This window comes from Varanus komodoensis, unplaced genomic scaffold (assembly GCF_004798865.1).
Source record: "Varanus komodoensis strain SLA01 unplaced genomic scaffold, ASM479886v1 scaffold35, whole genome shotgun sequence".
NCBI lineage: Eukaryota > Metazoa > Chordata > Lepidosauria > Squamata > Varanidae > Varanus > Varanus komodoensis.
The window spans coordinates 9,017,218-9,044,948 of NW_025335856.1; the positions used below are offsets into that span (position 1 = coordinate 9,017,218).

At 45.7% G+C, this 27,731-nt stretch overlaps 2 protein-coding genes across 8 annotated transcripts in view; both read right to left on the minus strand.

The window, feature by feature from the left end:
- ST14 (ST14 transmembrane serine protease matriptase) overlaps positions 1-10,206 on the minus strand; it is a 33,575-nt gene extending 23,369 nt beyond the window's left edge. The window contains exon 1 of the mRNA XM_044439668.1: positions 9,901-10,206. Within this exon, the coding sequence (XP_044295603.1) occupies positions 9,901-10,011 (111 nt within the window). The 5' untranslated portion in view covers positions 10,012-10,206. The remainder of the gene's footprint in view (positions 1-9,900) is intronic.
- Positions 10,207-15,081: 4,875 nt separating this feature from the next.
- The window catches only part of NFRKB (nuclear factor related to kappaB binding protein), a 26,927-nt gene continuing 14,277 nt past the window's right edge, over positions 15,082-27,731 (minus strand). For 6 of the 7 annotated variants that reach the window (XM_044439570.1, XM_044439571.1, XM_044439568.1 and 3 more), the window contains 10 exons: positions 26,587-26,693; positions 25,242-25,365; positions 24,458-24,537; positions 23,083-23,303; positions 22,255-22,525; positions 20,745-21,005; positions 19,405-20,193; positions 19,028-19,134; positions 18,238-18,373; positions 15,082-17,715 (listed from right to left, as the gene is read on the minus strand). In XM_044439570.1, the coding sequence (XP_044295505.1) occupies positions 17,590-17,715; positions 18,238-18,373; positions 19,028-19,134; positions 19,405-20,193; positions 20,745-21,005; positions 22,255-22,525; positions 23,083-23,303; positions 24,458-24,537; positions 25,242-25,365; positions 26,587-26,693 (2,222 nt within the window). In that variant the 3' untranslated portion in view covers positions 15,082-17,589. The remainder of the gene's footprint in view (positions 17,716-18,237; positions 18,374-19,027; positions 19,135-19,404; positions 20,194-20,744; positions 21,006-22,254; positions 22,526-23,082; positions 23,304-24,457; positions 24,538-25,241; positions 25,366-26,586; positions 26,694-27,731) is intronic. The other variant, XM_044439572.1, reaches the window with a different exon arrangement.

Here is a 27,731-nt window from a genome sequence, read left to right on the forward strand (position 1 = left end):
ACCTGCGGCTTGTCTTCATGCACTGCCCAGCCAGGAGGAAATGCCATGGGTGGAATGTTTCATATTGGTCCACATCACTCAGGTGCAAAATGTTTTCCAGTGGGCTCTGGTTTCACTCAGACGTGAAACGACGGGGGTGTGCATGCACACAAGCAATGTGCCAGTTAGAGTCGCACTCGAGAGAGCAAGGGATGGGTCTGTGAAGCAGTCTTTTGAGTGCTCCGCAGCAGTGGCAACCCCCGGCCACCCGAGCCACCAACGCATCATCTCCTAGTTTGGACCTCCATGACAAGTAACACCTTCAAACTCCACCTGCCCTGCTCATGGCAGAACAGCTTTGGGGGCACGGTGGGAGAGGAGCAGGTAGAAGAAACAAGGTAATTCTGAAGATCCCAATTCTAATGAGAGACAAGAGGGCGTACAGGAGAACAGTGTGTCGGCACAGCAAGTTCTGGCTTGACTTGAGGAGGAGCTGAACAAGGGTGAAAGGGCAACAGTCCAAGTAGAAAACCAGTTTCGGACCCAGGACATGACTGTGCCAGGCCTCTCCACACACTACTCACGGAGCAATGCTCTATCTCAAGATTTTAGCACTGCCTGCATTACCTTTTCTATCTTGCAAACCACTTGCTCCTGCAGGATTTACTTACTGTAGGAATGCCTAGAGAATTCAACAGAAGTTCCTGTGACAGTTTACATAAAAGGAAATTACAGAAACAATTTCAGTGCAGGCAGAACTGATCAATGATCCTTAAAGAGAGGTGGGAGAGGTGGGGGAAAAGACTCTTGGATTGGTTGATGATCATACAACGGATAATTCTGAGAGAAGGCCGAGGCAAAAATGCCCGTGCTTCATGGATCAAAACTCCCATTCAAACCAAGCTCCAGCCGCAAGCCCTCCTCAACAGGCATCGGTATGACACCTGCGCTCCACCACAGCACAGACAACTCATCCTGCAGCACATGGGAAATAATGATCCACCACAAACAAGGTAGCTGTGGGATTATCTGGGTTAATCTTTACAAGAATCGCTGCTGAAGTTGCAAAGAGAGTGCACTCTGCACCAGGAAGTCCTCAGCTTTGCTATAAAAGTGCTAGATGGTGTTCGGCTGTAAACCTGTGCCCATTCTCTGGCAGGAAACCTCAAGGAACACGGTGGGATTTAATTCCGAACACACATGCACAGGGCCGTGTTGCCAGCAGGGCAGCCAATGATGCATCAAAGGGAAACAAGGGCATGGATTTGCATACATTGTGCATATGCTCAATAATATGCACATTTAAGGGAGGAAACCCAAGCAGAAGCACCTCGGCCTAGTTGGAAGAGCGGTGATGAGGCGACTTGCGTATTTGCTCAGTCTGTCCTCTATAAATGCTGCATTCCAACAGTTCATCGTAGACCTTTGCCCACATTGTGAAAAAATGATTTATGGTTGTTTTCCGATCACCATAGTTGGTTTGGCCAGTTACTCTGTATTCTCTTCCATCTGTTTCAGGCAGCGCCTGCAGTGGACAGGTCAAAACTACCAGCCTAAAGGGACAATGGTCACATCTTGAGTGAGGAGCTACCCGATGATTCATGGCAGCCTGGCTGGACGATCGAGGTCATTTCACAAATTACGTGACAAGAAAGCGCATTTGCTATTGAGAGTACACTCAGGAAAAGCTAAACAGCAGTGCCATTTCTACAACTGGAGTACCCACTGAAACACACCTTTTCAGACACCTGCTTATCCCATGCACCTGTTACCTTCTGTGAGGTACACATAAAGAGAAAGAGGCAAGTAGAGGTGCCCTTCAGAAGCATCCCACCTGGGCTGGAACCCCACTTCTTTCATGTGGAGCCCACCTGAGGACCACCTGTCCTACCTCCTCACTGTCCAAGGGCACCTGCTGAAATAAAGAAACAGAGGCCCTGATGTTCACTGTTGCACCTGGATGAGCTGCCTTTTTGTCCCCATGTGCTTCGTCTCCTGCTGCCTCCCCACCCTACCCCTTTTCTGACCTTGCTCAGATGCCCTCCTCTCCCCTGCCCGTACTTCCCTTTAGGCTTGTGCCTAGAAGTCAAGGTTAAAGACAAACACCGGAGGCTTTAGAGCATATACAGAGTGGCACGCACAGCTTTGTGCCTTTCTCTTCATCCGCAAGCCTGAGTCCCGGATCTTTCCATTCTCCAGCACTTCCCCTGTGTAGGAAGACCTTCAGATACTAACAGGAGGCACTGATCTTAGCCCAGTAGGAAGACTTAGGAGGGTTTAACTTCAAGGTTCATCGTTGAATCCAGGTACTCAAAGGGATGATCATTATTAGAAGGCATCTTGTATTTGAAGGTCTGCCCAGACAAGGTCAGGCTTAAAGAGAATGATAAAGTTCCATTAGAAGGGGAAGCAGGAATCTGGAAATCGCCTCTCCACTTTTGGTCTCTGGACAGCAAACACAGGAGCCTAGGAAACAGCAAACACAGGATAGGAACAGGCTGCTATCGGTTAGTTAACCCACAGTGAAGCTGTGCATATATGGCCCCTATTTTGAATATGCAACCCCTACTTCAGGGTTGTCTAGTCATGCAAACTCAGCAAGCATGAGGTTATGTAAGGGTTAACCAAAAGAGACCATAGGTTATACAAGGGTTCTTTAACCCTTGCATAAGCCATACTGATCAGGTTCCCACACTATGACACCCCCTGCAGGGGAGCTTTATATTTAAAATGTGCTACCAGGAGTTAAATACCACCCCTTAAATAACCCATAATTTGTGCGTCCTATGAACAATATCAGAGTCACAGTCTTCCTCCCTCTAGGCTGAGATGCACTGTGTTTCTATTTAATTTGGAGTGATTATGTCCACACTGACATCTGTATGCATAAATCAGCACAAACACAGTTATGGACCTCTGTGCCCTGTTATATCAAAATCTTGCTTTGTCTCCTTTTTGGCAACACTTGACCGGCCATCCCATTCCAGACCTGCAGCTCCCCAGCTCCAGCACGCCGCCCAGCAGCTTTCCCTGCCTCGAAGCCCTCCAGGTGTGCTCGACCAAGACTCATATTATTGCCAGCCAGGGTGGGCAATGGCTCACCTCTGGATGCCGGGGGGCAGCCCGATGCTTCCGGATGGCTGGAGAAGGGAGGGCTGCACCACAGCGCGAGGCTCTAAAGCACACGAGCAACCAGAACACATCTGCCCTCGCTATCTGGTCATTGCATTCATCCCCAAGACTGGCAGGACCAAGTACTGTGTTATTACCTCTATTATGTCCCCCATTATGACAGTCCCAAGACCGACAGCGATTAATCGCTGCTTTCTGCAAATAAACATTTGGAACCTGCAGCCTCAAAGATCAGCAACCTAATCATTCCTGCTGGTGACAACTAGATTAGAGACTAGCAAAATAAACTCTCTGTTTACATTCTGGGTGTGTGTTTTACAGGGAGGAATTAAGCGCAAGACACTTTCCTCCTTAGCACTCGGATAAGGCTGGTCAGGGAAGAAAAAGACAGTGTTTTCGTTCAGCACTGGGTATCTGGAAGCCTTCACTGTAAGCTGCCCGGAAAGCCTGTGGCAAGTGGGCAGCATATAAATTGAATAAATAAATATAAGCAAATAAAAACCAGAAGTTCCCGTCCATTCCTGAGAATTCTGGGTTCAAACACCTGCCCAGCCACTGAAGTGCAGTGGGTAACCCTGAGCCCATCACATTCAGAAGCTGAACAGAGCAAATACCTGAACTGAAGGAGCTCTGCAATTCCAGTTGCTCTGTGGCCACATCTGTTGGCTCTGTTCAAGTTCAAAGCACCTGAATAGGGCAGGGATCTCTGAACACGATCTCCCCAAAAGAGAAGGGCTGCCCCAAGCTTCTCAGCCATGAGCAGCACATGAATCCCTCAACTTGTTCAAGGAATGAGCAGAAGGGTTCACTGCACTTCATGGACTCACCATCTCCCCTCTGGGGAAAAGCCAGACATCCACACAAGGTTCTCTCTCTGTGCATATGGATGTGAATGTGAGGAGCTGCTCCATGCCAGGAGAGACTTGTCCAGTTGGAGGCCCTCTTTCCATGGAGGAGCTCTCCACGTGTGTGTCAGCACTTGCAGAGAATTTCTGCCCATGGGAGCGGGGCACACTATCAGGGCCATCCTGAGCAGGCCCACAAACGCCCAGCAGATGTGTTGAATGCAAAAACTTAGATGCAGACCTTGCTAAAATGTAAGGAAAGTGACTTGGTTTCCCTGCTGTGTATGGAGGCAGGGGCAGGGGAGGAATTAACCTGGGCAGCAAAACCTTGTCCCATGTAAGTGACAAAGAACAAGGCAGGTGATTTTATCCTATGACTGATACTTTGTGTTACTTTTCAAGGTTTTGTTTTTAATGGAAAGGTAACAGCCTTAAATAAAACACACTGAAAGAATATATTAAACTAAGGGAGATGGATGGATTTGTCAGTTGATTCTCTGTATCCCCTTAGCATCTTTTTACCTTTACTTCCATTCTGTTTCTGTGTTAACCTGGAAATTATGCTTTGCAAATTCCACTCAAAAAGTATGTGTTGACATTTAAATGGACAACTAAGTTCTGACCTGCATGTTAGTCAGAGAGGTGCCAGTCGGGTAATTTTGCCCAAGAACCCATGCAGATCAAATTCCACACCCCTTCCTCAGCAAAGGTGATCTTACTCAGGCACTGCTAAGAATGAATTCCCAGCCACCTTGTGCAACATAAGCAAGGTTCTGATGAACTTCCTAACAGTTTCTTTAGCTGCCCACTGGCACGGAGCACAAACGGCAAGGAGAGCTCCCAGGAATTTTGAACTGTGAGGCAAATAATAATAATAATAATAATAATAATAATAATAATAATAGCCCACACTGCTGTTTTGCAAAAGTGTGGCAACCAGGACGGCAAAGCAAGCCTCCTATGGCTCTCTGACTTGCGTAAAATATATCACACAGCTGAGGCCGCGGCTTCACATCCACAAGGCTGAGCCTGCCTTCCTCCTGCTCTTACCACTGGCTGTGCTTGGTCCTCGCTCTCTTTCTCAACAGCTCTCACTTCCTCACTTAGCAGGCAGATGGCCAGGAGGCGGCCAGGCAGAAGCATCTGCTGTTCTCCTCACCAGCACCAGCACCAGCACCCTTGGGTAGCCAGGCCAGTGGCAGAGGAAAGTTGCAAAACTCCCACTAGCCTGGACCGAGCAGACTGCAAAGTGGAAGGGAGGAGGAAGTTTCAGGGCTCTTCTTCGTGGGACCCTGCTCAGTGTGGGCCCTTGGCCATGACGCCGGCCCTGCTGAGAAGGAACTAGTTTTTGTTTAATTCAAGGTGATTGGCTGGTTCATAACCAACTTTTTGTGTTGTGTTGCATGTTGCTTGGGCTAAGACAGGAGAAATAGAACAGAACAGATACCAGACTTATGATGAAGAAGAAACGAAGAATGAGACGTGGAAGAGTAATTTGAAGCAGAAGGGCAGAGGCGGTGGGGAGGGCTTTGTGACCTTCGTGTCTTCCTATGAGTAAAAGGAAGAGAAGGCAGTAGATCTGTCCACACTTATGTGCGAGTAAATCCACAGTGGACTTTACTTCTGAAGAAACAACACATATAGGACCAGACAGCACATTATTTCCAGAAAGACACCCATGCATGTTTACCTCCCGCCAGCGATTCATCCAGGTCACAAATCCAACTTTATTTGGACAAAAAGTGTGCGGCCTTGTCTTTAAAAAAATACAGAATATGCAAGCCAGCTGTTGTAGCATTCCCAGATACTTGCTCTGTTTACTAAGGAGAGAATATCTTTTATGAAATGTTACAGGGAGGAGGGTGGAAAAATTGAAACAGTGAAAAAAAGAGAGAAATACATGAAAATCCATCAACGCAGCCCTTATCCTCAACTGGTTGCATAGGGAGGGGTGTTGAGGATTGCCTCTTATGCTTAAAGGGCACTTTCCTGCTTGCAGAAGGACCTGCCTGCCTCCTGTGATTTCCCAGGCTGGTCATGCAGACGGGCAGTAGATTCAGAGACGATTCTCTCCTGCTGGCATGGTGCTTGTCAGTCTGGAGGAATTCACGGCCTGGAAATGTGCTCCTAGCCTGCCACACAACAGCTACCATCACCTCCAGCCTGTTGTGTTCCAACACATCAGAAGGAGAGGCCGCATTTCCACAGCAGAGCACGTCCTGGGCTTGCCGAATAGACCAGGCTTATTCCTCAGCATTTCTGGTTAGGGCTGCCCAAAATCCTGCCCGAAACCCTGGCAGCCACTTCCAGCCAGCGCGGAGAACCCTGGGCTAAACAGACCACTGATGTGACTCAATATACTTCTATTGCTCCCATGCGGGCACCAAGATAGGTGAGGCTGAGCTGATGGAATCAAGGAAAGAACACCCCAGATGTAACCCAGCTGTAAAAGGATTTCAATAATCAATAGGATCTCAGCTGAAAGATAATCAATTCAGGGAGTAACAAGATAACTTGTATATAGGTGAAGCTTACACTACTGAGACCAGCATTCTCCAAAGTGGTGCCTTTCATACACGCTGGACTGCAACTTCCAGGTGCCATGCTGGATGTCGCACTATGACACCCAATAGCTCTCCAGAGCTCCGGAAAACTGACTTAGAATATTTATAGGTGCTTCCAGCACTAGGCAAATTGGGGCACTTGCCAGGGCCCCAGTAGGGTCCACTGGTGCCAAAAACTGTCCTGAAATCTCGGTCGACAAGCTGCCATTTTAATTTCTCAAAATGCCCCCATCGCTCCAGAGCCTAGTGGAATTTTCTGAATGGTGGTTACAAAACTGGATGTTGCCACCAGGTATGCCCATAAAGGGACCACTGATGTAGGAAAGGGGCCCAGTGCTAATTTCAGGTTCTGGGGCCCTTCAGTTCCATCAGTGGCCTCCTCCATCCATGAACCCTTCCTCTTCACACCACTGTCACCGTCTGCGGTTGCTCATCTTCGCTCTCCTCACTGATTCCACTTGCTTGCCCAACAGAGAACCAGTAAGCAATTCAGCTGTGGCATCTCCTCACCCACCCCCAGTGCCTGTCCAGAGCAAGAGCGGGTGAACACGAAGCTTGCAATGGTGAGCACAAGCAAGGGCAGACAGGCTGCTGGGGAATCCCTCAAAGTAAAGCCAGTCATTTCCTTATTTTAAGAGAGGGAGACAAGTTTCCTTCTTTAGCATCAGAAGAATTATCAGACATTTTTCTTTGTATTTTCATTGTCCCATCGAGTTCTTAACAAATCGTTTCAAGAAAATTGTTGGCTCTTAGGAGATTTTCAGTTAAAAATACATTTTTACAATTAGACTGTCTTTAAATAAGGAAAACCTACACTCTTCCACCTAATAAAGAGGCCTTTGCTGACCTCACCCACCAAGAAACAAATATTCAGCTTCTGTCCATGTTCACTGGCCCAACTGGAAAATCTACTTAAATAGAAACAGCCAGGTCTTTGACGTTAACAACAGGCGGTTGATTAACCCCTTTCTGCACAACAAAAAAGAAGACAACCAGAAGGAAACTCACAGCATTTACCTGTTTAAGTCACCATAAAAAGCAACCACACAAAAATGACCACCGTCTTTTAAGCTCCACCAAAACCGCACCATTATTTAAGACTGAATACATAGCTATTGCTCTCAAGTCAAACTGTTGAAATTATTGGCACATGCACCTCCCTTTATTTTGGATCAGGACAGCTTTGACCGGTGGCAGGACCCAAGCGGACACCCCAGACTGCATCTGACATCAGCCAGTGTGAGAGCTAAGGGTTGTATCCTATGATTCTCTGGATGCCTCGGCTGACTTTGTTTGTTTGTTTCTTGCACAGGGACCCTGCCCCATCTACAGGGTGGGAAACAATGAGTTAATTACTCTCCCCTGCCACAAGAAGCCAGTTGGCACAATGTGCCTTCTGCTGCTTCTAGAAGACACACAGGTCTTGTCCTCACCAAATCTCTGGAGTGAGACGGGCAGTGACTGAACTAGGTACATAAACAGTGGACTTAACAGACTGTCACTTGGGAAAGGACATAAATGAAGAGGTGATCTCTTAGGTGGTGTCAAGTTGATTCCAGAAGCGAAGGAAGAGCAAGCAGCACATGCAAAGCCACCAGCAAGCCATTCCCATGTGTGTTCCACGCAGTGCGCTCCCTGACGGCATTACAGGTGAGCTTTGCTGTGGAGGCTGTGATCAGCACGAAGGACTGGGATGGGGAGCAGGGTTGGTCTGAGCTCATGGAAGCTCAGAATAGCAGTCAGAGGGCCAACAGCCCATGGAGTCAGTGCTCCACGTAGGTCACCAAGCTGAACCATCCCCCACCCCACCAGATGGTTGTCCAGTTGCATCTTGAATGCCTCGAGTGTGGGAGAGCCCACCACCTCCTTAGGTCATGGTTCCATGGTCATACTGCTCCAACAGTCAGAATTTTTTTCCTGATATCTAGCCAGAACTTGGCCTCCTGCAAAATGAGCCCATTATTCCATGCTTTGGACTCTGGGATGATCAAGGAGAGATCTGGGTCTTCCGCTTTGTGATAGGCTTTCAAATACTTACAGAGTGCTATCATATCACCCCTCTGTGTGCTCTTCTCAAGGCTGAATATGCCTGAATATAGTTATTTCCATTTCCCCTCCTAGGGCTTTGTTTCCAGTCCCTGGATCATCCTCGCTGCCCTCCTCTGAACCTTTTCCAGCTTGTCTGCATCTTTCTTAAACCGTGGTGCCCAGAACTGGATATAGTACGCCAGATGAGGCCTAACCCTGAGATCTGCGGGAGAGGCCCTTCTCCGGGAACCCTCCATGAAGGAAATTAGGAGGGTAGGTACTTGGAGAAGGGCTTTCTCTGCGGTGGCGCCCAATCCATGGAATGCGCTCCCCAGAGAGGTCCGCCTGGCGCCGTCGTTATTTGTTTTTCGGCACCAGGCAAAGACCTTTTTATTCAAACATCATTTTACCTGTTAATACTATTTATTTCTTTTATTCTTCGGCCAGGGCGACTTATTTTATATTGTTAACTTGTTTTATATTTTTATTGTATAATGTTTTAATTGATATGTTTGTGAGCCTCCCCGAGGCTTCGGCGAATGGGGTGGCATAGAAATTTTCTAAATAAATAAATAAACCAGGGCCAAGTATAGGGGAACTAGTACTTCATGGGATTTGAAAGTGACACTTCTATTAGTGCAGCCTAAAATAGCATTCACCCTTTCTGCAGCCACATCACAGGGTTGACGCATCTTGAGCTTGTGATTGACAGGAATTCCAAGCCCCTTCGCACCTGCAGTATTGTAGGGCCAAGGATTCCTCATTTCATTTCTTCCTCCTAGGGGCAGATGTCCGCTTGGCACTGAAACCCACTGGATGAGCCTGGTCCAGTCTCTGAGTCTCACCTAAGCTAACTCAAAGGGTTGTTGTGAGGATACCACAAGGAGGAGGAAAGTTCCATAATCCACCTTAGGTCCCTTGCAGGAAAAAGTCAGACGATAAATATCATAAAGATCATAAAGATATTTATGCCCCCCAGGAACAGCACTGCTGCCCCCAAAGACCATCCAGGTCGTTTATGCAGCTCATCCCTGAACTGAGGGCAGGGTCCCCGTCCTTTCTGTCCTTTCCTCTTAATGAAAGGCCACAAACCCAATCAAGTGCGTCTACCTTACATTCGAGTAAATCAGTGCCTAGGATTATGTCCTGGGGCACAGATTCACGGTTCTCAAGCTTACAGAAAGCTCCTTTACTTCTTGGACGCAGTCTGCTAACCAAGGCCAGCAACCACGGTTGTGATCCAAAACCCACGCACCCTGCCTCCATCTTCTAGGGGCATATTCCGACGTGGCTCGCTTCAGACCTTAATCCTCGACCCCTCCACCCCAAAACTCCTGCAGAGAAGCGCTTACCTCTGTTTTACTGCTGTATTTCAAGCCCGAGTTAAAAGCCTGCACTTTGGCCCCAGAAGGTGGGTGATAAATATTCATTTTCCTCTCCTTGGGAAGCTTGTAATCCTTCATTGCGACCAATTATTCTCTCCCCGTTAGAAGAGAATCGGCGGGTGGGGAGAGAAAGACAAAGAGAAATTCAAAAGATCCGCAAGACTTTTTCCACGCTCCCAAAAATACAGAAAGTGCTTCCTAGTCTCTGGGCCGGTCAGGGAAAGCCTTTCCCAGACGCCATGGCTGCTGAAGCCGTTCTCCGGCTGAAATCCGCACGCCTTCAGAGGAAGCAACTTGGCCACAACAGGCAAGCGAGGAAAACGGGAAGAAAGGGTAACAAAAAACCAAGTCGGGTCGGCGCTGGTGTCCGCAGCCCCGCTCCCCACATCCGGCGGCTGCGCTGAGCGTCTCGCCTCCGCCGCGCGGGGCTTTCCTCCGCACGCCGTTCTCCAGGCGCCCCTTTCCGCGCAGGTAACTTAGTTTCAAGGGCGGAGCCGCAGCACTCGCTGCCTGCTCACACGAGATCTACCTGGCCGGCCAGCTCCTCCTCGCTCCGCGGCGCCCTCCCTCCCGGCAGGTGAAGAAACGAGCAGGAAATGCTGCCGCGGCTCGCTCGCTTGCGCCACCGCGTTGCGCAACGAAGCATCCCGCTTCGTGCGCAGGAAGGCTCCGAGGCGAGGGGCAGGGCAGGGCAGGGCGGGGCAGGGGCGGGACGGCCGGAGACCCCCGGCCCTCGGCGCCGGACAGGAAGCCTCGTCTTCCCCGGGGGCTACCTGCGCGGCCGTTTTTTGAATGCCAGCTCCATGGCCAAGGTGGACTGTGCAGCCGTGCTTCGCTGCAAGGGTGCAGTGCGTGTGTCGACGCCTTTGGCGTACAGCCACCTGTTCAGGGAAGGAGCACTGCCCGTGGTCTCTGGATTTGGGTTCCCCCGACAGGACAGGCTCCACCTGCGGTACCTGCCACTCTGGGGGCAACGCTTCATCCATCACGTGAAGCATGAAGCTTTGCCTCGGATCCTCCCTCCAAAGCGTGGATGTTGCCAGGAGACTCCCCATGAGGAAGTGCTGTGAGGTCAGGGCATCAAACTATCCCTCCAGGCCCAAACCCCAGCTTTGGGCACAAGTTAAAGCAATCTGGCTTAGTAGTGGCAGCCCAGGAAGGAGATCTTGGGGTTGGCGAGTTCAATGGCGGTGATGACCCAACATGTCACAGCTGTGAAATGGCAAGCTCCATGTTGGGCATCATTAGAAAAGGAAGTGAAAATAAAACTGGCTTTCTGCAAGGCTCTGGTGCACTCAGAATGCAGTGTGCAGTTCTGGCTGCCATGCCTGGAAAGGGGTATTGTAGAACTGGGAAAAGCACAAAAAGGAACTGGAACAAGGTTACAACATCTGTGATTGTATAGAAAAAGGGGAAACGTGATAGAGGCGTGTGTGTTTGTGCAGGTTTTGTCCTTCTCTCATAATATGAAAACTTGCGGCTCCATTGAAGCTGATTGGTGGGAGATTCCGGTCAGAAAAAAGGAGGCATTACTTCACACAGCACATGGTTCGGTTATGGGATTCGCCTTCACAAGGGTAATGGGCAGCCACTGCAATGCTTTCAAAGGGGGCTGGATGAGGGGCGGGCTACCAGTGGCTACTAGTCCTGGCTGGCTAAATGCCACAACCTGTAATGAATTCCCAGCCTGCATTGCCTATGCCAGCTAGAGGGTACCATGTTTGTCTGGAGTGATAGGAATGCAACCTTAGGCTGCCGCAGCAAAGTGGCACAAGGCCTGCAAGGTTGGAGAGTATCGTTCACGAAACATGATGCGACAATAAATTTGTCTTTGATGTGCAGCAAGATGCTTTAATTTTGCTCTTATATGGCAATTTGTGGGGTTTGCGCATGGTAACTTGTGTTGCCTTGACCACTCAGAAGCCATTCATGTTTATATATCTATATATACACAGAAAGAGAACAGCAGCATGCATCCAGAAAAAAGTTCTCATTTGCTGTATCTGAAAGGTTTTAGGGGACTGCCATCCCCTGGCAAAATGCCTAATGTGGGAACTGCAGTCCGAAATACGAAAATAAGCTCTAAATGTATCTGTAAACTAATTTCAGATTGTGCGGTGCTGTCCTTGAGCTGAGTTCAGAAGGTGCAGCCGGTGTGGCAGCCAGGTCAGTGACTGGGAAGTGCAGGTTGAAACACGTAAGAACGGTTCTGGCCCACTCGCATTGGCTTCCTGTATTCTTCTGGTTCCAATCCAAGGTGCTGATTCTAAGCTGTAAAGCCTTACATGGCTTCGGACCACAATACCTGTTGGAGTGACTCTCCCAACCACAGTCTGCTCAGATAATATGCTCAGCTTCTGGGGCCTTCCTCGGAGTGCAGAGGGTAGCCACAAGGGGAGGACTTTCTGGGTGGCGACGGCCCACCGTCTATGGCATAACCTCCCCACTGCAACCCAGCCGGTGCCAAATCTGACATCTTTTTGATGGCCCTCTTTTCTGAGACTTTTTTTAAAGACTCACCCTGCCTCTCAGGAGTTTCAGCGGGTCACTAGGTACTTTGTTACTAAAGTCACTCTTTTGTTATTCCTTCTTGTCTGTTGTTACCATGTTTTTAACTATTTGAAACATGTTTTTCCTGAGTTTTATGATACTTTCTTGTAATGCTATCATGTGTTTTTATGGACTGTGTAAACCACCCGGAGGGCTTCAGTTGCGGGGTGGTATAGAAATGAAACAAATAATAATACACTTTCATTCTGCAAGTTGTTCCTTCTTTTAAGCCAGCTCCCCATGTTTTAACAGATGCGTGACCAGCAGGTGAACTTTTTCCGGTATGGAAAGAGATCCTGAGCTTTTGAACTGCAGCTTCCTCCTAAAAACATGGCTGCAGTGCACAGCTGGGCCAGACAGAAGAACATAAGAAATGCACTTCTGGATCAGAGTGTAGGCTCTGTAATAAAGTCCCATAATGCTGTGCTCAGCTGTCTTTGTCCGTTTCCCATAATGACCAATCAGATGCCTCTGGGGCCAAGGAACCCCCCCCATCAGACAGTAAAGGGCCTCTCACAATGCTACTCCCCAGTAGCTGGTATTCAAAGATAGACTGCTGCTGAACTTGGAGGTGCCCCTAGGTGTGGATGAATCTCAGGTCCACGGACCTAAAGCATCCCATCAGGGACTCTTGAGATTGTCACACTCCCTTTCCCCTGCCCCCCCCCCACTGCAAAGGTAAAAAATGCCTACCCTAAGGCTTAATAACTGGCAGCAAGTAATTACAGTAAGCTAAAATATGCTGGCATTTTGACCCTGCCTCATTTGCTCTTTGGCCACACCTATCACTGGAATGTAGTTCCCAAGAGCTGCTCCAAATCCACATTCAGCCCATGGCCTGAAAGAGGTTCAATGCACCTGCAGTGAGTCAGAATAGCTTGCAACTCTCCCCAACCTGTCTTCCTTGAATGTGTCTATCCACTGCTAAAGCCATCAAGCTGAGCATCCCCTCACCTGTGAATTCAGGAGCTCTATACAGTGTGGGAAGTAACGCTCGCTTTCATCTGCCCTGAACAAGCCGCTAATCGGTCTCATTCCCTTACCTGATAGTTAATGAATGTTAAGATCAAAGTGGAGCTCATTGGGAAGGCAGGGCGGGCAAGACTGGCAGTCCTGTGCACTGGGGTGGGGTGACAGGAACCTGAGTGAGGTCGGGTCACAGTGGCAGAACAAAAGGGAGGGTGTGAATGGAGCAGCAGGACCATTTGACACACAGGCCCTAGCAGTGGCAGCAATGGGCTCCATTCGGGCAGCCCAATGAAAGAGTGGAACCTAAGAGCTGCTGCCTTTCGTGCCAGTTTGTCCTAAGAAATAAAAGCGTGGGATACTGTGCGCTGAACAATGAAGTAAAAAGGCTCCATGTTCTTTAATCCAGAGCTAGGCGTGTCTGCCAGTAGATGGAACCAAAGGCATGGCTCAGGAAAGTTTGATTCATCTACTGCAAATACTGTACCATGTTAAGCTGAGCAACTGTTGCACTGTTCAAGCAGAACTGGGATTGGGAAAGTTCAACAAAGCACCAGGCAGGTTAGGCTCTTGCTCCAACAGCACATAAAAGAATGATTCATTGAAAGGAGTGGCCCAAGAAAACGCAACCGAGAGTAAGTAACAAAGGGGCATATTATGTCATGAGAGCATGGGCAAAATTCCATGTTACTCTTAAGCTTTCTGAAAGAGGAGGTGGTTGTGCTCTAGGACAGCGATGACGAACCTTTTAGAGACCGAGTGCCCAAACTGCAACCCAAAACCCATTTATCGCAAAGTACCAACACTACAGTAAAACCTGAAAACTGGAGTTTTAGTTTAGAAAAAAAACCTCACAGCCAGTCCAAGCATAGATAGATAAATCCGCTTCGTATAAAAGAGCAGTGTTATTAAACACATGCATTCTCTAGCTACTACCCAATTTTTTTTGGTAGAATTGCTGTTTCAAACCTCAGTCTAGCCTCAGCTTCAGATACAATTCATATTAAATGGTAAATACCATTTTGTGATTACCTCTCCTTTTAAGCAAATGAAGTATGATTAACTGTGAAAACCAAGGTTCCAGATTGCAAGCCAAGCGGCTGTATTCCCACACAAACACACGCGGGCGCATACATTTACCTTGAGATTACCCACACCTAAGCTCCCTGGCAGAGTCCTTTCCACTGTGGTTGGGGAAGGATCTGACACACATTTCATCAATGAACCTGCACAGTAATCTTAGATGAAGAGACTCCTGCCCTCTGCTCTCTAATAGAGTCCAACTTTCCAGAACTGCTATACTAATCACAAAACTACTCTGCAGTTATTTGAAACTTTAAATTTACTGTATACATTTACTGCTATTATTTACCTTTGGAATGGACACAGGACTTCTGGGATCTATTGTATTTTCTGTTAGAAAGCTATGGTTTATCAAGCAGAGCCAGACGGAAATTAGCAACAGGATGAAAGAAACTGATGCAAAATTGTGGCAAGGAAATATGGCTAATTACCTAAGTTCCATACATTGAGATGACCTGCACAGAAAAGTAATTGGAGTCATTACAGATTAAGGATTCTAATATAAGAACAAGCCAGTGGAACTGCACAAAGACTTTGCCAGTCAGCCAATTAATATTCATATTTTATTGGTGAAAAATGCCCAGACAAAAGTAATTTACAAGGTTAGTCACGGCAGATAATTTTATTTATTTGCAGTTCTATCACTGGGAGTCAGCGATCCTTGGAGATCTACCATGAATCACCCAGAGATCTTAACTGTAAATTCCAAGATATCCGTTTTCCACTCCAGCTGTACATAACACACTAATAATTAATTGCATGGAAGTCTGGGACTCAAAACGGATAGAGACAGACAGAGATAGGACAAAAAGGGAAAGAATAAATTTGAGCTGGAGTAAGAGTGGGCAGGACTTAGCCCTGGAAAGATTGTGTGCAAGATGCTGAGGAAGGAGGTCAGTCTTTTCATCAGCAGGACTGTCACTGCAGGACAGTTTCACTGTTTTAATATATACAGTGCTGTTAAGTATGAGGGCCAGCAACTTGGCCCCACTTTTAAAAAAATTATAAATGGGGGTCATTTGTGAATTTTTGTTTGCACAAGAATGACTACCTTATCTATTGAGCTGCCTTACAGAAGAGGTTTATCCTTCTTTACTTCTGTGCTATGCTCCAAATCGTCTCAGAACTCTCTTCGGGATTAATCACAAATTACTCTTACATCAACTTTGTTCCTGTATGTGCCTGTAATTCATCTCTGATGGTACCTTGCAAAGAAGCTTTTCTCCAACTCTAAAGGTACAGCAGAGATAGTTACCATATAAATTCAAATCATTCAGAAAGATTATTTTTTCAATTTGTGTTTCTAATTAGATAAAGCAGTTTGATAAAACTTAGAGACAGTTTACGAAAGCCAGTGTATAACTGACTCATATCAATGAAAAATGAGGTATCCATAAGTCCTCCATAGTTTCAAACTTTCCAGTAAAGAGCCGTTATCACTATGAGTTAAGTCTAAATTGAAATCTATTCCATGAAAATATGACACACTTTCAGGAGAGAGTTTTAAGAGCCTACTGTCAAATGTTTAGTTCATTAATTTTGGCAAGAAGAATGAAAAGTGCAACAGTACCATTTGTTCTCATGGTCTGGAAGGCTTTGTACATGTCTAGAGTATTTTATGCATTTGTGTGTACATTGTTTTGCATCTATCTGTTTGGGAAGGCAAAACATTTAACAATGTTACACCGATTTAATGCCCCATTGAGTTTGACTTGTGACATACGCATCTTTGTCTATGTACTATCATTAAAAAAACTATTTTAAATAATAAATGGCAGAGATATGCAAATACAGAGTTTTCTTTTCTTAGCTGTTGTGGTGCGAGAAAACAGCTGGACTTCCCACATTTTCAGCGTGGCCTGTAACAGGCCAGGTCAACAACACCTCAAGCAGAATTGCAGCTGAAGGCTTTCAAGAGCAATTCTGTTCCATGCTGTACAACTGACCAGTGAAAGGCAACACAATCATTTAATTTAATTAGAGCGTATTCCAAGGCATCCTGCAATGCAGACAACCAATTAAAAACACATACTTGTAGAGGGTGGAAGAACATATTACAAATAAATGAGCAAAGTCTGTTAGCGGGATATGCAATAAATATTACACTACATAGGCCAGGATCTTCTTTTTCCACCACAGTCGAAAAGAAGCAGGGAACTAGGATCTTCTGGTCTTTCCACTTCTGTGATACACCTCTCTTTTTACTTCTCCCTTAAACATAGGGAAAAGTTCCAGATCATAATATAATTATACTGATAACAGAAGACTGTTCATTTAGTTTAGTAACTATTTGTTCAGAAGCTGGGGAGGCAATACAAAAGTTAGTAAAATCAGCATCCATTAAACTGGTGAGAAGAAACTGAGTTTAGCACTTAGCCTCACGCTGGCTGTTTTCGTTTCCAAAGCTGGATTTTCCTGTGACTGAAAGGCCAAGCTAGCACAGCGCCAAGGGAGGTGGACTGGGCTTGCTATTCGCCCCCTTTCATGGCCAGTTCACATATGTCCGTACAAGAACCACTCATTTGCCGTTTCATGTAAATACTCAGCCTGATGAGGATAAGGCAGGCTGCTGAAAGCCCAGCAACGGAAGGAAGGACAGTCAGCCAGAAATGGTCTCAGTTTAAAAAACCTGACTTAAATATAAAATTCACAGCGAAACAGAAAAAGCTTAGGCAATCAGTATTAAAAATCCAGAACCTGAATGGCTGTAAGAACTGCAGAAAGGATAAAACTGACATTCAAGCTAATACAACGTGTCTACTTCTTCAAGGTCCTCTTTGTTCTTCTTGCCTTGTGCAGCGAGAGTCACTGAAACTTACATTCACAGCACGGTCCTGGCAACAAGCCTCTTCAACTTATCACGTTGGAGTTAAGGTAATTAATATACAGCATGGTCCTTGTGTCAGGGATGCTTCTTTTGAATCAAAGCAAGTATTTCCTACTGGTGTTTTCAGTATGTGCAGAATTAACTTGCAGATCATTGAGAGAGGATTCTAGCAAGCCCTGAATGGGTGAAAACAGAACAAAAGGACTCAAGCAGCTCTTGCCAAATTGTATTTACTGCTGATCTTGTGCCTGTTTCGGAGATGGTGCTGCTGTCACAACTACTGTGGAGACTGTTTTTGTAGAACCAGACACTGTTCCCTGCTGGAGATGAGAGGCTGGGACAGTCTGAATTCGCACCTGCGTGAAATGGACAGAAGAATAAATGTTACTTCTATCAAACTTGGGACTCTTTTTATTATTGGCTAGAGAAACGGGACTTGGCAGTCCCGTTTCTAGATTTAAATATGTTTTTAAGTTATCATAAATGGAAAAAGAAGGGTGTGGGGGCTGACCCAGCAGGCCCGTCGTTTTTGATGATTGATGTTGTTTTTAGTTTTCCTTAGTTTTTTTAGGATTATAATTTCAAATAAAACTTATTTTAAAAAAAGGAGAAATGTTGACGATGCACAACACAAATACTGGGAATAGAACTGTGATTACGAAAAGGCCTTCACTCACAGCGTGTACTCGTTTCACAGGTTACCAATTACACTGTTTATACAAATCTACTGATAGGGACATCTCCCCCCATCTCAACTGCTTGTGCAAATTTCTAAAAGGAGTAAGAATCAGAATAATACAGTACTATGGGAACGTGCCACTTCAAAACCAAGCACTGGTGGCAACTGAGGGAAAGGGACAGGAATGTGCGGTCCTTACCTGTGTCGCTTGGCCTTGCTGCTGCAACTGTTGCAGCTGCTGTGCAGTCAGGAAGCTCACGGGCTTGTTCCCAGCGATCAGCTTGGTCCCAGCTGGCATTGTGGTGAGGATGATATTTCGACCCAGTCCACTGATACTATTGAAAGAGCCCACCAGGAGGTCAGTGCAGAGGCAATGGAACTGGATCTGGCTCGTGTGCTTTGCGCGTCACAGCAAGGGCTGGGGAGGGGATCCACACCATACAGGCCTTTCAGTACCAGGCAGCACGCAAAGTTACACTGGCGTCACTGCCAAATTTGGTGAAGAACATCATTTTGTGAAATCAGCAGCATTTGCCTTAAGAGAGTTACTGTTCACCTGCTTAGGACTAAAATGCTACTGTGCTTAGGAACTGCCCAAATACAGCCCTGCACTCAGGACCACAGGCTGCCCTTGACCCGTTTTTCAGTTGGGGAATCTTTGAACTACATGCGTGCTGCTTTAGAGTGGAATTTGAGTGCCAAAGGACTGCATAGAAGGCTAGGCCTGTGCTTTTACACGGCAAATATCCACAGGTGAAGTTCCTTTCCAAATGGAAATAAAATGTTCTTACTGGCTAATGTCTTCAAACCAAGCTTCTGGCAAAATTTGTGTGTAATGCATTTTCTGGGACTAAGAGGGAATTTGAGAACTTCAATTCTTTTGAGCCTTGCTTGCGCCATTTCTATTGATCTAAATGTAGCCTTAATATTCACTTTTAGCAGGGAAACACGACAGTGAAGTTCACACCATATTTCTCTGCACTACTTACTTGGCCCCAAGGTTGCCTTTGATGATGGGTGCAGTCACTACACTTTTTCCTTTCACAGGCTGGCTTATGACTGAGAGGGGCACTGTGATGCGGGCAGGCAACTTCCCCTGGGAAAAAGGAATTGGGACACAGGTGTTATGAACATTCAAAAGCACTCTCTTCCATGCAGATACTAGGGAAGACACAGGCCAAAAACTGAATTTTCCTTCTTTGCACAGAATATATACAGCAGAGTGCATGAGCAGCCATTGGTGGCATTCCGAACTCTAATATAGGCGAGGGTGTAGGTAAGACAAAGCAGCACCTTACCTTAGAAATGCAGACTTTTTAATCTACCTGCACCTGCCCCCCTCCCGCAAAAGGCCCATGTTACTTACTGCCTGAGATGTGGATACGACGGTGGTGCTCACCGGAACCTGCCGCATGGTGGTGGTTCCTGTTCCAATCGTGATGGGTGTCCCAGCTGCTCCTGACACAACCGCAACTGCCTTGGATACGGAAGCGGTCATGGCTGGCAGGGAAACCGCAGAGGTGTGGACTGTGCCGGACATGCTCACTGAAGAGGAAGCGGGCATTTGCTTAGCATGAGTGGCCACCGTGATAGTCTGCCCAGCTTTTGGTGGCATCACCCCCATCCCCTGCACGATCCTTATGGTGGCAGCCGGCTTGGCTTCAGTAGACGCCACTGTAGAAATGGCCTTGCCCTTCTGGTCTGCCACCGTCATGCCCAGGGCAGGCATCAGTCTGAACGCTGAACTGGTGGACTCCACGGTCTTTAAGTCTGGAGTCACCTTAACCACTGCAGGCCCAGCTGAGCCTGGTGAAGCAGAGGTTGGTGTGCTGGTCCTGGCGGGAGAGTCAGAAGACTGAATGGGGCTCGATGTCACTCGCAGAGTGGCGGAGATGCCCTTCCCAGCAGAAGCGCCTCCTGCTGCAGCACCAGTGAAGAGGTCTTGGGTCAGCTTGACAGTGGTGACCTGGGACTTTGCCAAAGTAGCCATCATGTCTGGGGTGATGCGCAGCACAGTCTGCCCCTTCGCATCGGTGGTAATGGAAGAGGGAGGAAGTCGCAGGACATCCTTGCCTTGGATGCGGAAGTTGGAAGCAGAAAGTGGGATGCTGCTCCCGGGCTGGCTCTTCATGCCAAGCTGTCCTGTTATGGCCATCTGTAAGATTAAGTACATTGTGCTGACACACATGCGTAATTGGCAGTGAAAAGTAGTTATGATGCTACACTAATGATTTAAAAAATACAGAGACGTTTCCCTCTCTTTTATACAGCACTAGAACTCAGGATCATTCAGTGATGCCACCAGGCAGGAGTTTCAGAACAGGCTAAAAGGAAGGCCCCAGTACATACTTAAAAGACAAAATTCTTTACAAGAGGCAATGATGACCATTTCTCTGGATGTCTTTAAAAAAGAATGAGACAAATCATGGGGCTCAATCTCATTACCACTAAATGAAGCTTCAATATTCAAACCCAGATGGGTTCACACAACACCACAAGCAACCATTAACTGTTGTCATGGGCTGGTCGTCATGTGAACCCACCTATGGTTGGGTGCAATTATTGCTTCTTACAGCTGTCAACCATGATAAATGGGTTGCTATGGGATTTGTTTGACTCACAATGTGTTGACCCAAATCACAAACTCCACAACAAGCAAGCTAACTTGTCAGGAGTAGCAACCTCCAAAACTTAGCAGCTCCTCACCTGTTTGATAATATTTTGTCCAGCTACGTTCTGGAGGACAGCGGTGGATGAAGTGGAGGAAGATGATGAAGAGGTGGGTAAAGAAGTAGTGGAAGAACTAGGTGCAGAGTTGCTTGGAGAACTTGTTGCTGGCTTGGGTGCAGAGCTGGGTGCTGCACAGATTCCTGTCCCAGTGACACTGGCTGTTCCTGTTACCGAAACTGTTGGCCTCTGAACTTGGACTGGGCTGGTCTGAGCTTTCACTGGGACAGTCATAACAGCCTAACAAAAAAAGAAAGCAGAAATCTAAAACAATCTCATATTTTCTGTGGAGTCCTTGAATTCAGCTCCCCCAGCTCTTGGAACTCCTCTTTAAAATATTGCTCATTTTGGTAACACCTTAAAACCTATTTTCTTTAGGAAGTCTTTTGCTGTAATGGATTCCCAGTCTCTGTTCCCTGTATGGCTCTCCTTTGATTATAAACTGTATAGCCTTTGCAAGACCATATGGTTCTCCAAATAAATGTTGACCACAATTCTCATCTTTGTTCCACATCAGTTTTGACCAATATAGCTGAAATCTCATCTGGATTAGTTCAAAGAGCTCTACTCCACTCATTCAACACATCTTTCTTCAGTGGATGCAACACAGAAAATGCAGCTTATTCAGGTTCCACGGAAGGGACTGTGTTCCCAAAAGCACCTTAACTTATGTAAGGCCAGAATGTACATCTGGGTTGGAGCCTGAAGGCTTTGCTTTCATTGGAATTGTTGATTCTCCACCTGCTCCAGAAGTATAAGGCTGACTCAAAGAGGGAAAAATCCCCTTGCTCCTGTCTGCTCTAAAGTAATTAAAGAGCCAAGAGAAGAGAAAAGTTTCCATAAGAAGCTCCTGGGTCTTAGGAAACCATGAGCAATTATACAACAATTAGCTCAAACTAAGAGGGGGAACCTCCTGACTAAGCTTTCAAAAGTTCTTGGGAGTCCTGCATCCAAAGTAGTATGGGAAAAGTTACCAATTCTAGAATATACTCCTCCTCTTCCAAGCAAAAATGCTCAGAAAAGAGACTTCCAAAGATTTCATGAAACAGAAGAGGCAGCAATACTACACAGGTTAGCAAATCTGACAGCATTTTATAAGATGGGGATGGGATGGGATGGGATGGGATGGGATGGGATGGGATGCACTGCACTGCACTGCACTGCACTGGAAAAGCCTATTACTTTCTCTACTTGGAATAGAAAAAAGTCTGCAGATACAGCCAGAGATACAGGAAGTTTCATACAGTTGGGTTAACCCATGTTATGAAGGTTTCTCTTTAGAAGAGTGCATTAGTTTAACTGGGTTGCACTGTATCCAATTACAATTAACCCTAATAACTCTCTACAATTATTAGTAGTAGTGGTAGTAGCAGCAGCAGCAGCAGCATATGGACCAAGGAAGTACAGTGACAAAAGTGTACCACATTTCGTGCTGGAGGAAATCATTAGTATGCCAGCTCCTGCTTCATTTCACAGAGACTTTTCTGACCTGAGATAGTACTTTGGTTTGTGCCGAAGTGGGAGGAACACGGATCTGAGGTATCGATGCCACTGGCGGCTGCGTTACTGCTGGGGCTGGCTGAGACACGGGTGGGAGACTAGACTGTGCTGTGACGACTCGGACCTGTGGGAGTCCTGGAGATGCTGTGTTGCTGCCCGCCCGAGCAGCTGGCTGGGATCCAGCCTGTGCCTGGGTACTCTGTGCAGCGGAGAGCAATGTCCCAAGCTGTGGCATGGCAGGAGAAGATACCAAAAGGATGCTATGAAGAATTGAAAAAAGAAAGGAAATATTTGATTAATTCAAAATGAAAACAGCTTCTGCTAGAACTATTGTAAGAAACTGATTTTTCATGTGTTTTGCTTTGGTGTGGCAAATTGGTTGCTTAGAAGTGACACAGGGGCATCGATACAAGTTCTTTCCAATCAGATTGTAACTAGTTCGCTGAATAGATGCACTTCTCACCAGAAATATCACCTAACACATTTCTGTGGCTTAGGAGACCTATATGAGGATTTTTAGCCTCCTCACCCCACTTACCACTGTCCCTAGATTGATTAGGTAAGTGGCACAACTTGTTTTGTCAAAAGAGTTGCCCATTCTTGCACGACTTTCTACATTGGACAACTGACTTCTGGGATTCAGCTGTGGAAACTTCTGCTTCAGAAATCTGGTCCGATCAGCTGTCCATTTTTCAATCTCATTGTGCTTTAAAGCCGCATCATCACCAAGGAGCGTCCCTGCCCACCCAACCAAATAAGAGATCTCTGACTTCACCCAGGGAATCTTTATACGGAGACAGAGAGAGAGAAGAGTTACCTTTGGTTGGGTTTGGCTTGCTCTGGAGCAATACTTGACAAACTCTTGCTAACAACAGAAACGGGCGGTGGTGAGGTTGGCATTGCTGGCAAGGGAGGGGCGGTGGGTGTCACCGGAGTCACAGGAGTTGGTGGCATGCTGGAATCACTAAGGCTGAGTGGATTTGGTTCAGAGGTGCCACTAGTCGCCACTTTTACTGAACTCTCCTTGCTACTGGATTTCTACAAGGACAAAGTACGTGACATCCTTGGAATGACCACTGTATTAAGCCCAGACAATCCTAGATGGGCTGTAGCTCAGTACCAGAGAAAATATTTTGCATGTAGAAGGTGACAGATTCAACCCCTGCCATTTCTGGGCAGGGCTGGGAAGAACCTGAAACCTGGAGAGTTATTGCCAGTCAGCATAGAGTGTGGGCCTGTTTCATGACACAGCAGCAAATTATGTGTTAATTAATTCATGCTGACACAAAGAGGAAATGGCACAAAGCCCGGCAAGTTGTGGGTAACTGACTCAAATCATGAATTTTCCATTTACACTTTGCATAATTAACCTCCTCTCCAAGGCTGCTATTTGAAGCATGAATACAGACACTTTGGGTTGTTTGGGGAGTTTTTGCCAAAAATTATCCTGATAATGAAAATTATTTATTATTATTTTGTTTGCATTTAGATTCTGTTCTCTTTTGTCAATCAAGCCAAAACCTAGGAATCGCCTGAATCCACAGGCAGACTTGTGGATTCAGCAAGAACGTTTCATGTTTTGACAAAATCACGAATGAGAAATAGGAACAAAGAAGTTATTGAATTTTATATGTTTCCAACTGGGACTAATTTTCCTGTTTACAATTTTTTTCTAATTGTTCAATTTATATTTGAATTTTATGCACTGAGTTAAAAGCTTTTGAGTTCAATTAGTTCACCCGGAGTGCTGTATGCCGTTCAAAAATTAGAAATTTGACTTCTTCCTCTTCAAATGTAATGTTATTTTTGTAGGGTGTGCGAACATAAACATTTCCAGGGGTAAAGGCATAGAAAAGGTGGGGAGCTGCTGGTTTAAAGTGTTGACCAATAAAGTGCAAGGGAACAGCACAGTCTGTACCCCAATGATGTGTTCCACCATGAATGCTCCCTTATGTATACGGCCTCCGTGTCAAATCGACCAAAATACTGACCACAGTATCTTCCTGAAATGGCAAAATATGCTTTTTATTCAAACCACTTTTTAGTAGTTGGTGGGAGGATAGAATAGGGTAGGGTAGATCAGAATTACCCACCTCAAGCCCTTGAGCAAGAATGGGTGGAAAGTCTATTCGGTTAAGCACTGCAGATATTTCAAAAAACTTTGCACCACACATTTACATCAGACAACTTACAATCTTTGCAGGAGGTTTGGGTTTCTGCTGAAGAGCTTTTTTGGCCTTTGCTGCAGCGGCTTGGGCCTGATGAATTCGTTCTGCAAGGAAGAGTAAGAAACAATTCTCAAACAGATGTGAACAGAGCAGAGCATACCTGTAAAGCCAACTCACTTTTTTTTAGTATATGTATGGTTCCAAGAATTTCCACTCAACAGAAAATACATAAATGGGAAATGTTACAGACTGGGTAATTTGCAAGCCAAGAAGAAGCAGACCTGACATGAAAATTGTCAACAGCTTTGAAGGCATGTTTTTGAGTAAATGTGTCCCAGGAGGCAGGCTTATGCCTTTCACTTGGCATGATAACAGAAAGCAATTGCTGGAACAAGAAGAAAATTACATGTTTCAGCTCTATAATGGTAAATGTACAGTAAATAGAGCAATATGTGTTTATATTGCATTTTTACTAACAAGCCCAGATTTCTGTTAAACACACCTTTCTAAAAAGAATACATCCAGTTTTAGTACAACCTTTAGTACAAGTAGTACCCAATAGTGTGAATCACAAATTACACTGTTTTACAAGCAGGTCTGCTCAAATAACACTTCTTTATTCTTTACAGAATCCTTCTCTGAGGAAAGCAGGGATTTCTTCTGCCCCCATTTCTAGAATGCTATGAGTTCTGCACTGAAAAATTGTTGACTCAAAACTGACTCCCCCAGACATGCAAGGCAAGACCACACAGTTCCACCATATCTCAGTGTGATTAAAAACTGGAGGCTGCAAGGCTGCAACACTCACCAAATTCCTCCTCACTCCTGTCTCGATGGAGGTATATCCACAGCTTGCGCCCAATATCGTATTTTACGCAGGGATCCTTCTCGTAGTGTAATCGATCCAGTGCGCCACTCACCACTGTGTTAACCTGAGAACAGAACTCACAGTGAAACAGAAGGGCCTAGCCTGACCCGATCTGGAGCCACCACAAGAATCATCTTTTGCACATGCAGTGAGGGAGGGAGAAAAGCCATGACACACGAAAAAGAACTGGGTATCTAAAACATCCCAACTTGAGGTAGCAAAATGTTTGTGGGTCCAACACGATGCTCTCCAGCTCAAAACAGAATTCTCCTTTTATTATTGCTGTTATTTATTTCACTTCTACATTGCCCAGTAGCTGCAGCTCTGTGGGCAATTCACAGCCATACTTAAAAGAGATCTATAGCTTCCGTGAAAGCAATGTATCAATGAGTTAAATGAGGACGTGGCTACAAGTGCCACGTTCCATGCCACCAACTGCTCTTCCAACAGGCAGACTTGACAAAGCAATCTTACTGTTCTGCACCCTGGTGCGCTGCTTTGTTCTCACTCAAGCAAGTCATGAAATCACTGGCCTTACAACCCATCATAACAGAGAGATTATCTTAGCTTTATTAGACTCGCTAGGATGACTACTGAGACGTTGCTAACCCACCTCTCTCCAACCAATATATGCTTGGTTATAAAATACCATGTGAACAGGAACTGAAAATGCTCAACAATATAAAATTAGCAATCTGGAGATTTAAACAAGTAAACCTATGATTACATTAAAGAAAAGAGAAAGACATGAAAGAAATAGGGTCACAAGGAGTTCTAGGAAACATATCAAAAACTAATGATAAAATGATCTGGATTAAAATCTGATGGAAACATTTATTATTTGTTACGTTTTTATCACTCACTTCCTCCAAGGAGCTCAAGAAGGAGTGCATTATCCTGCTCTCCCTTTTATCCTCACAAAACCCTCATCATCATCTCATACACCCCCCACCCCCATCTAGATGTATCCTATTTCGACGTCATGCTCTGTTGAGTGTTTTGGGAGTGGGAGGTAAGCACAAAGTGCAAAATGGATCAAAATATTTGATCTAATCAAGTACTAATTCTTGCTAGTACAAAACTAAAATTGAACTAAACCAAGAACAATTTCTGATGAAACCCTTGTCTGAAGTATTTTAATCAGCTGAGCTTAATTAGCTGCTAAAAGATTCCTCACTATTAGAGATACAGATTGATAACATTCAACAGTATTAATAACACCCATGAAGACTTCCTGCCTTCCTTTGAAGGAAAAGTGTGCCTTGATTCTGCCTGTCCAATTTACCTGAGCACTGGTGACATCAGGCGCAAGAAACTGGGAGTCTTTAAGGAGCTCGCAGATCTCAGCACGAGTTCCCTCTCCATTAGGAAGACGGGCTGCAGCATCCCGAACTGAGGCAGCAAAAAAAGAGCAAAGCGTACTTATATGATTCCATTGGAAACACAAGTTGAAATGGCAGTTCTCAAAGTTTCTATGCTCTATTCACGTCGTGGTTTCCCCACTTGGTAGCAACCTTCCTCTCCTCCTCGAGGAATTACTCTGAATAGTTGTTTCAACATATAGACAAGAAACCAGACTTCAAAACCTGCCTGCCTTCTGTCACTGTTGTTAATTTCACCTTGGAATCCAACACCATTCCCTACAGCAGTATTACCTATGGTTTTCTATTGTTTCATGACTAAGATGTTCAAGCATCTCCCCCTCAGACAGACTGATATGCATCCGCCTATTTTAAAGTATACTCTTTTCTTGATTTCATGCATTTTCGGGACAGGCTTTCTCAACCTCACGGGTTGTGTCATTTTCTGTGTTTCCTTTCTTGTGCATTTGCTGTTATTCGGAACTTGGTTAATTTTGACTACAAAAATTCTCTGGACTTTGCTTCCTGCATCAAGCAGCTTGGCTCCTTTCCTGGCAGCTCCAACCACAAAAAGGATAAGATGGAAGCTAATGAAAAGCCCTGCTATACAGCCATTGCCAGAAAGAGAAAACTATACTGGGCTAAATGGATAAATGTCTGTGCAGGACAGCCTCATGTGTTCCATGTCCCCAGAGGTTTCCACTGCAGTTTTCATCTTTAAGCTATGAAGTTGCCCTAATGTTCTCGGATCACTGGTCTATTTTGCCTACTGTAGTAGCCATCGTGCTCTCAGGCAGAAGTCTTCTTAAGCTTTCTAAGTTAAGTTCTTTTAATTCAGGATGCCTGGAACTGAACCTGGAACCTTTCAATTTCAAAGTGCATCTATCCAAGTACATTACAGACCACTGCATTAATAACGAAACATTAATAAAGCAAGATCTACTCTGCTGCATTAGTAGGCTATTCATCACATGTCTTACGTTCAATCACAATTAAGCTAACTAGAGTATAAGAGGTATTGAATCTCTCTCTCTCTCTCTCTCTCTCTCTCTCTCTCTCTCTCTCTCTC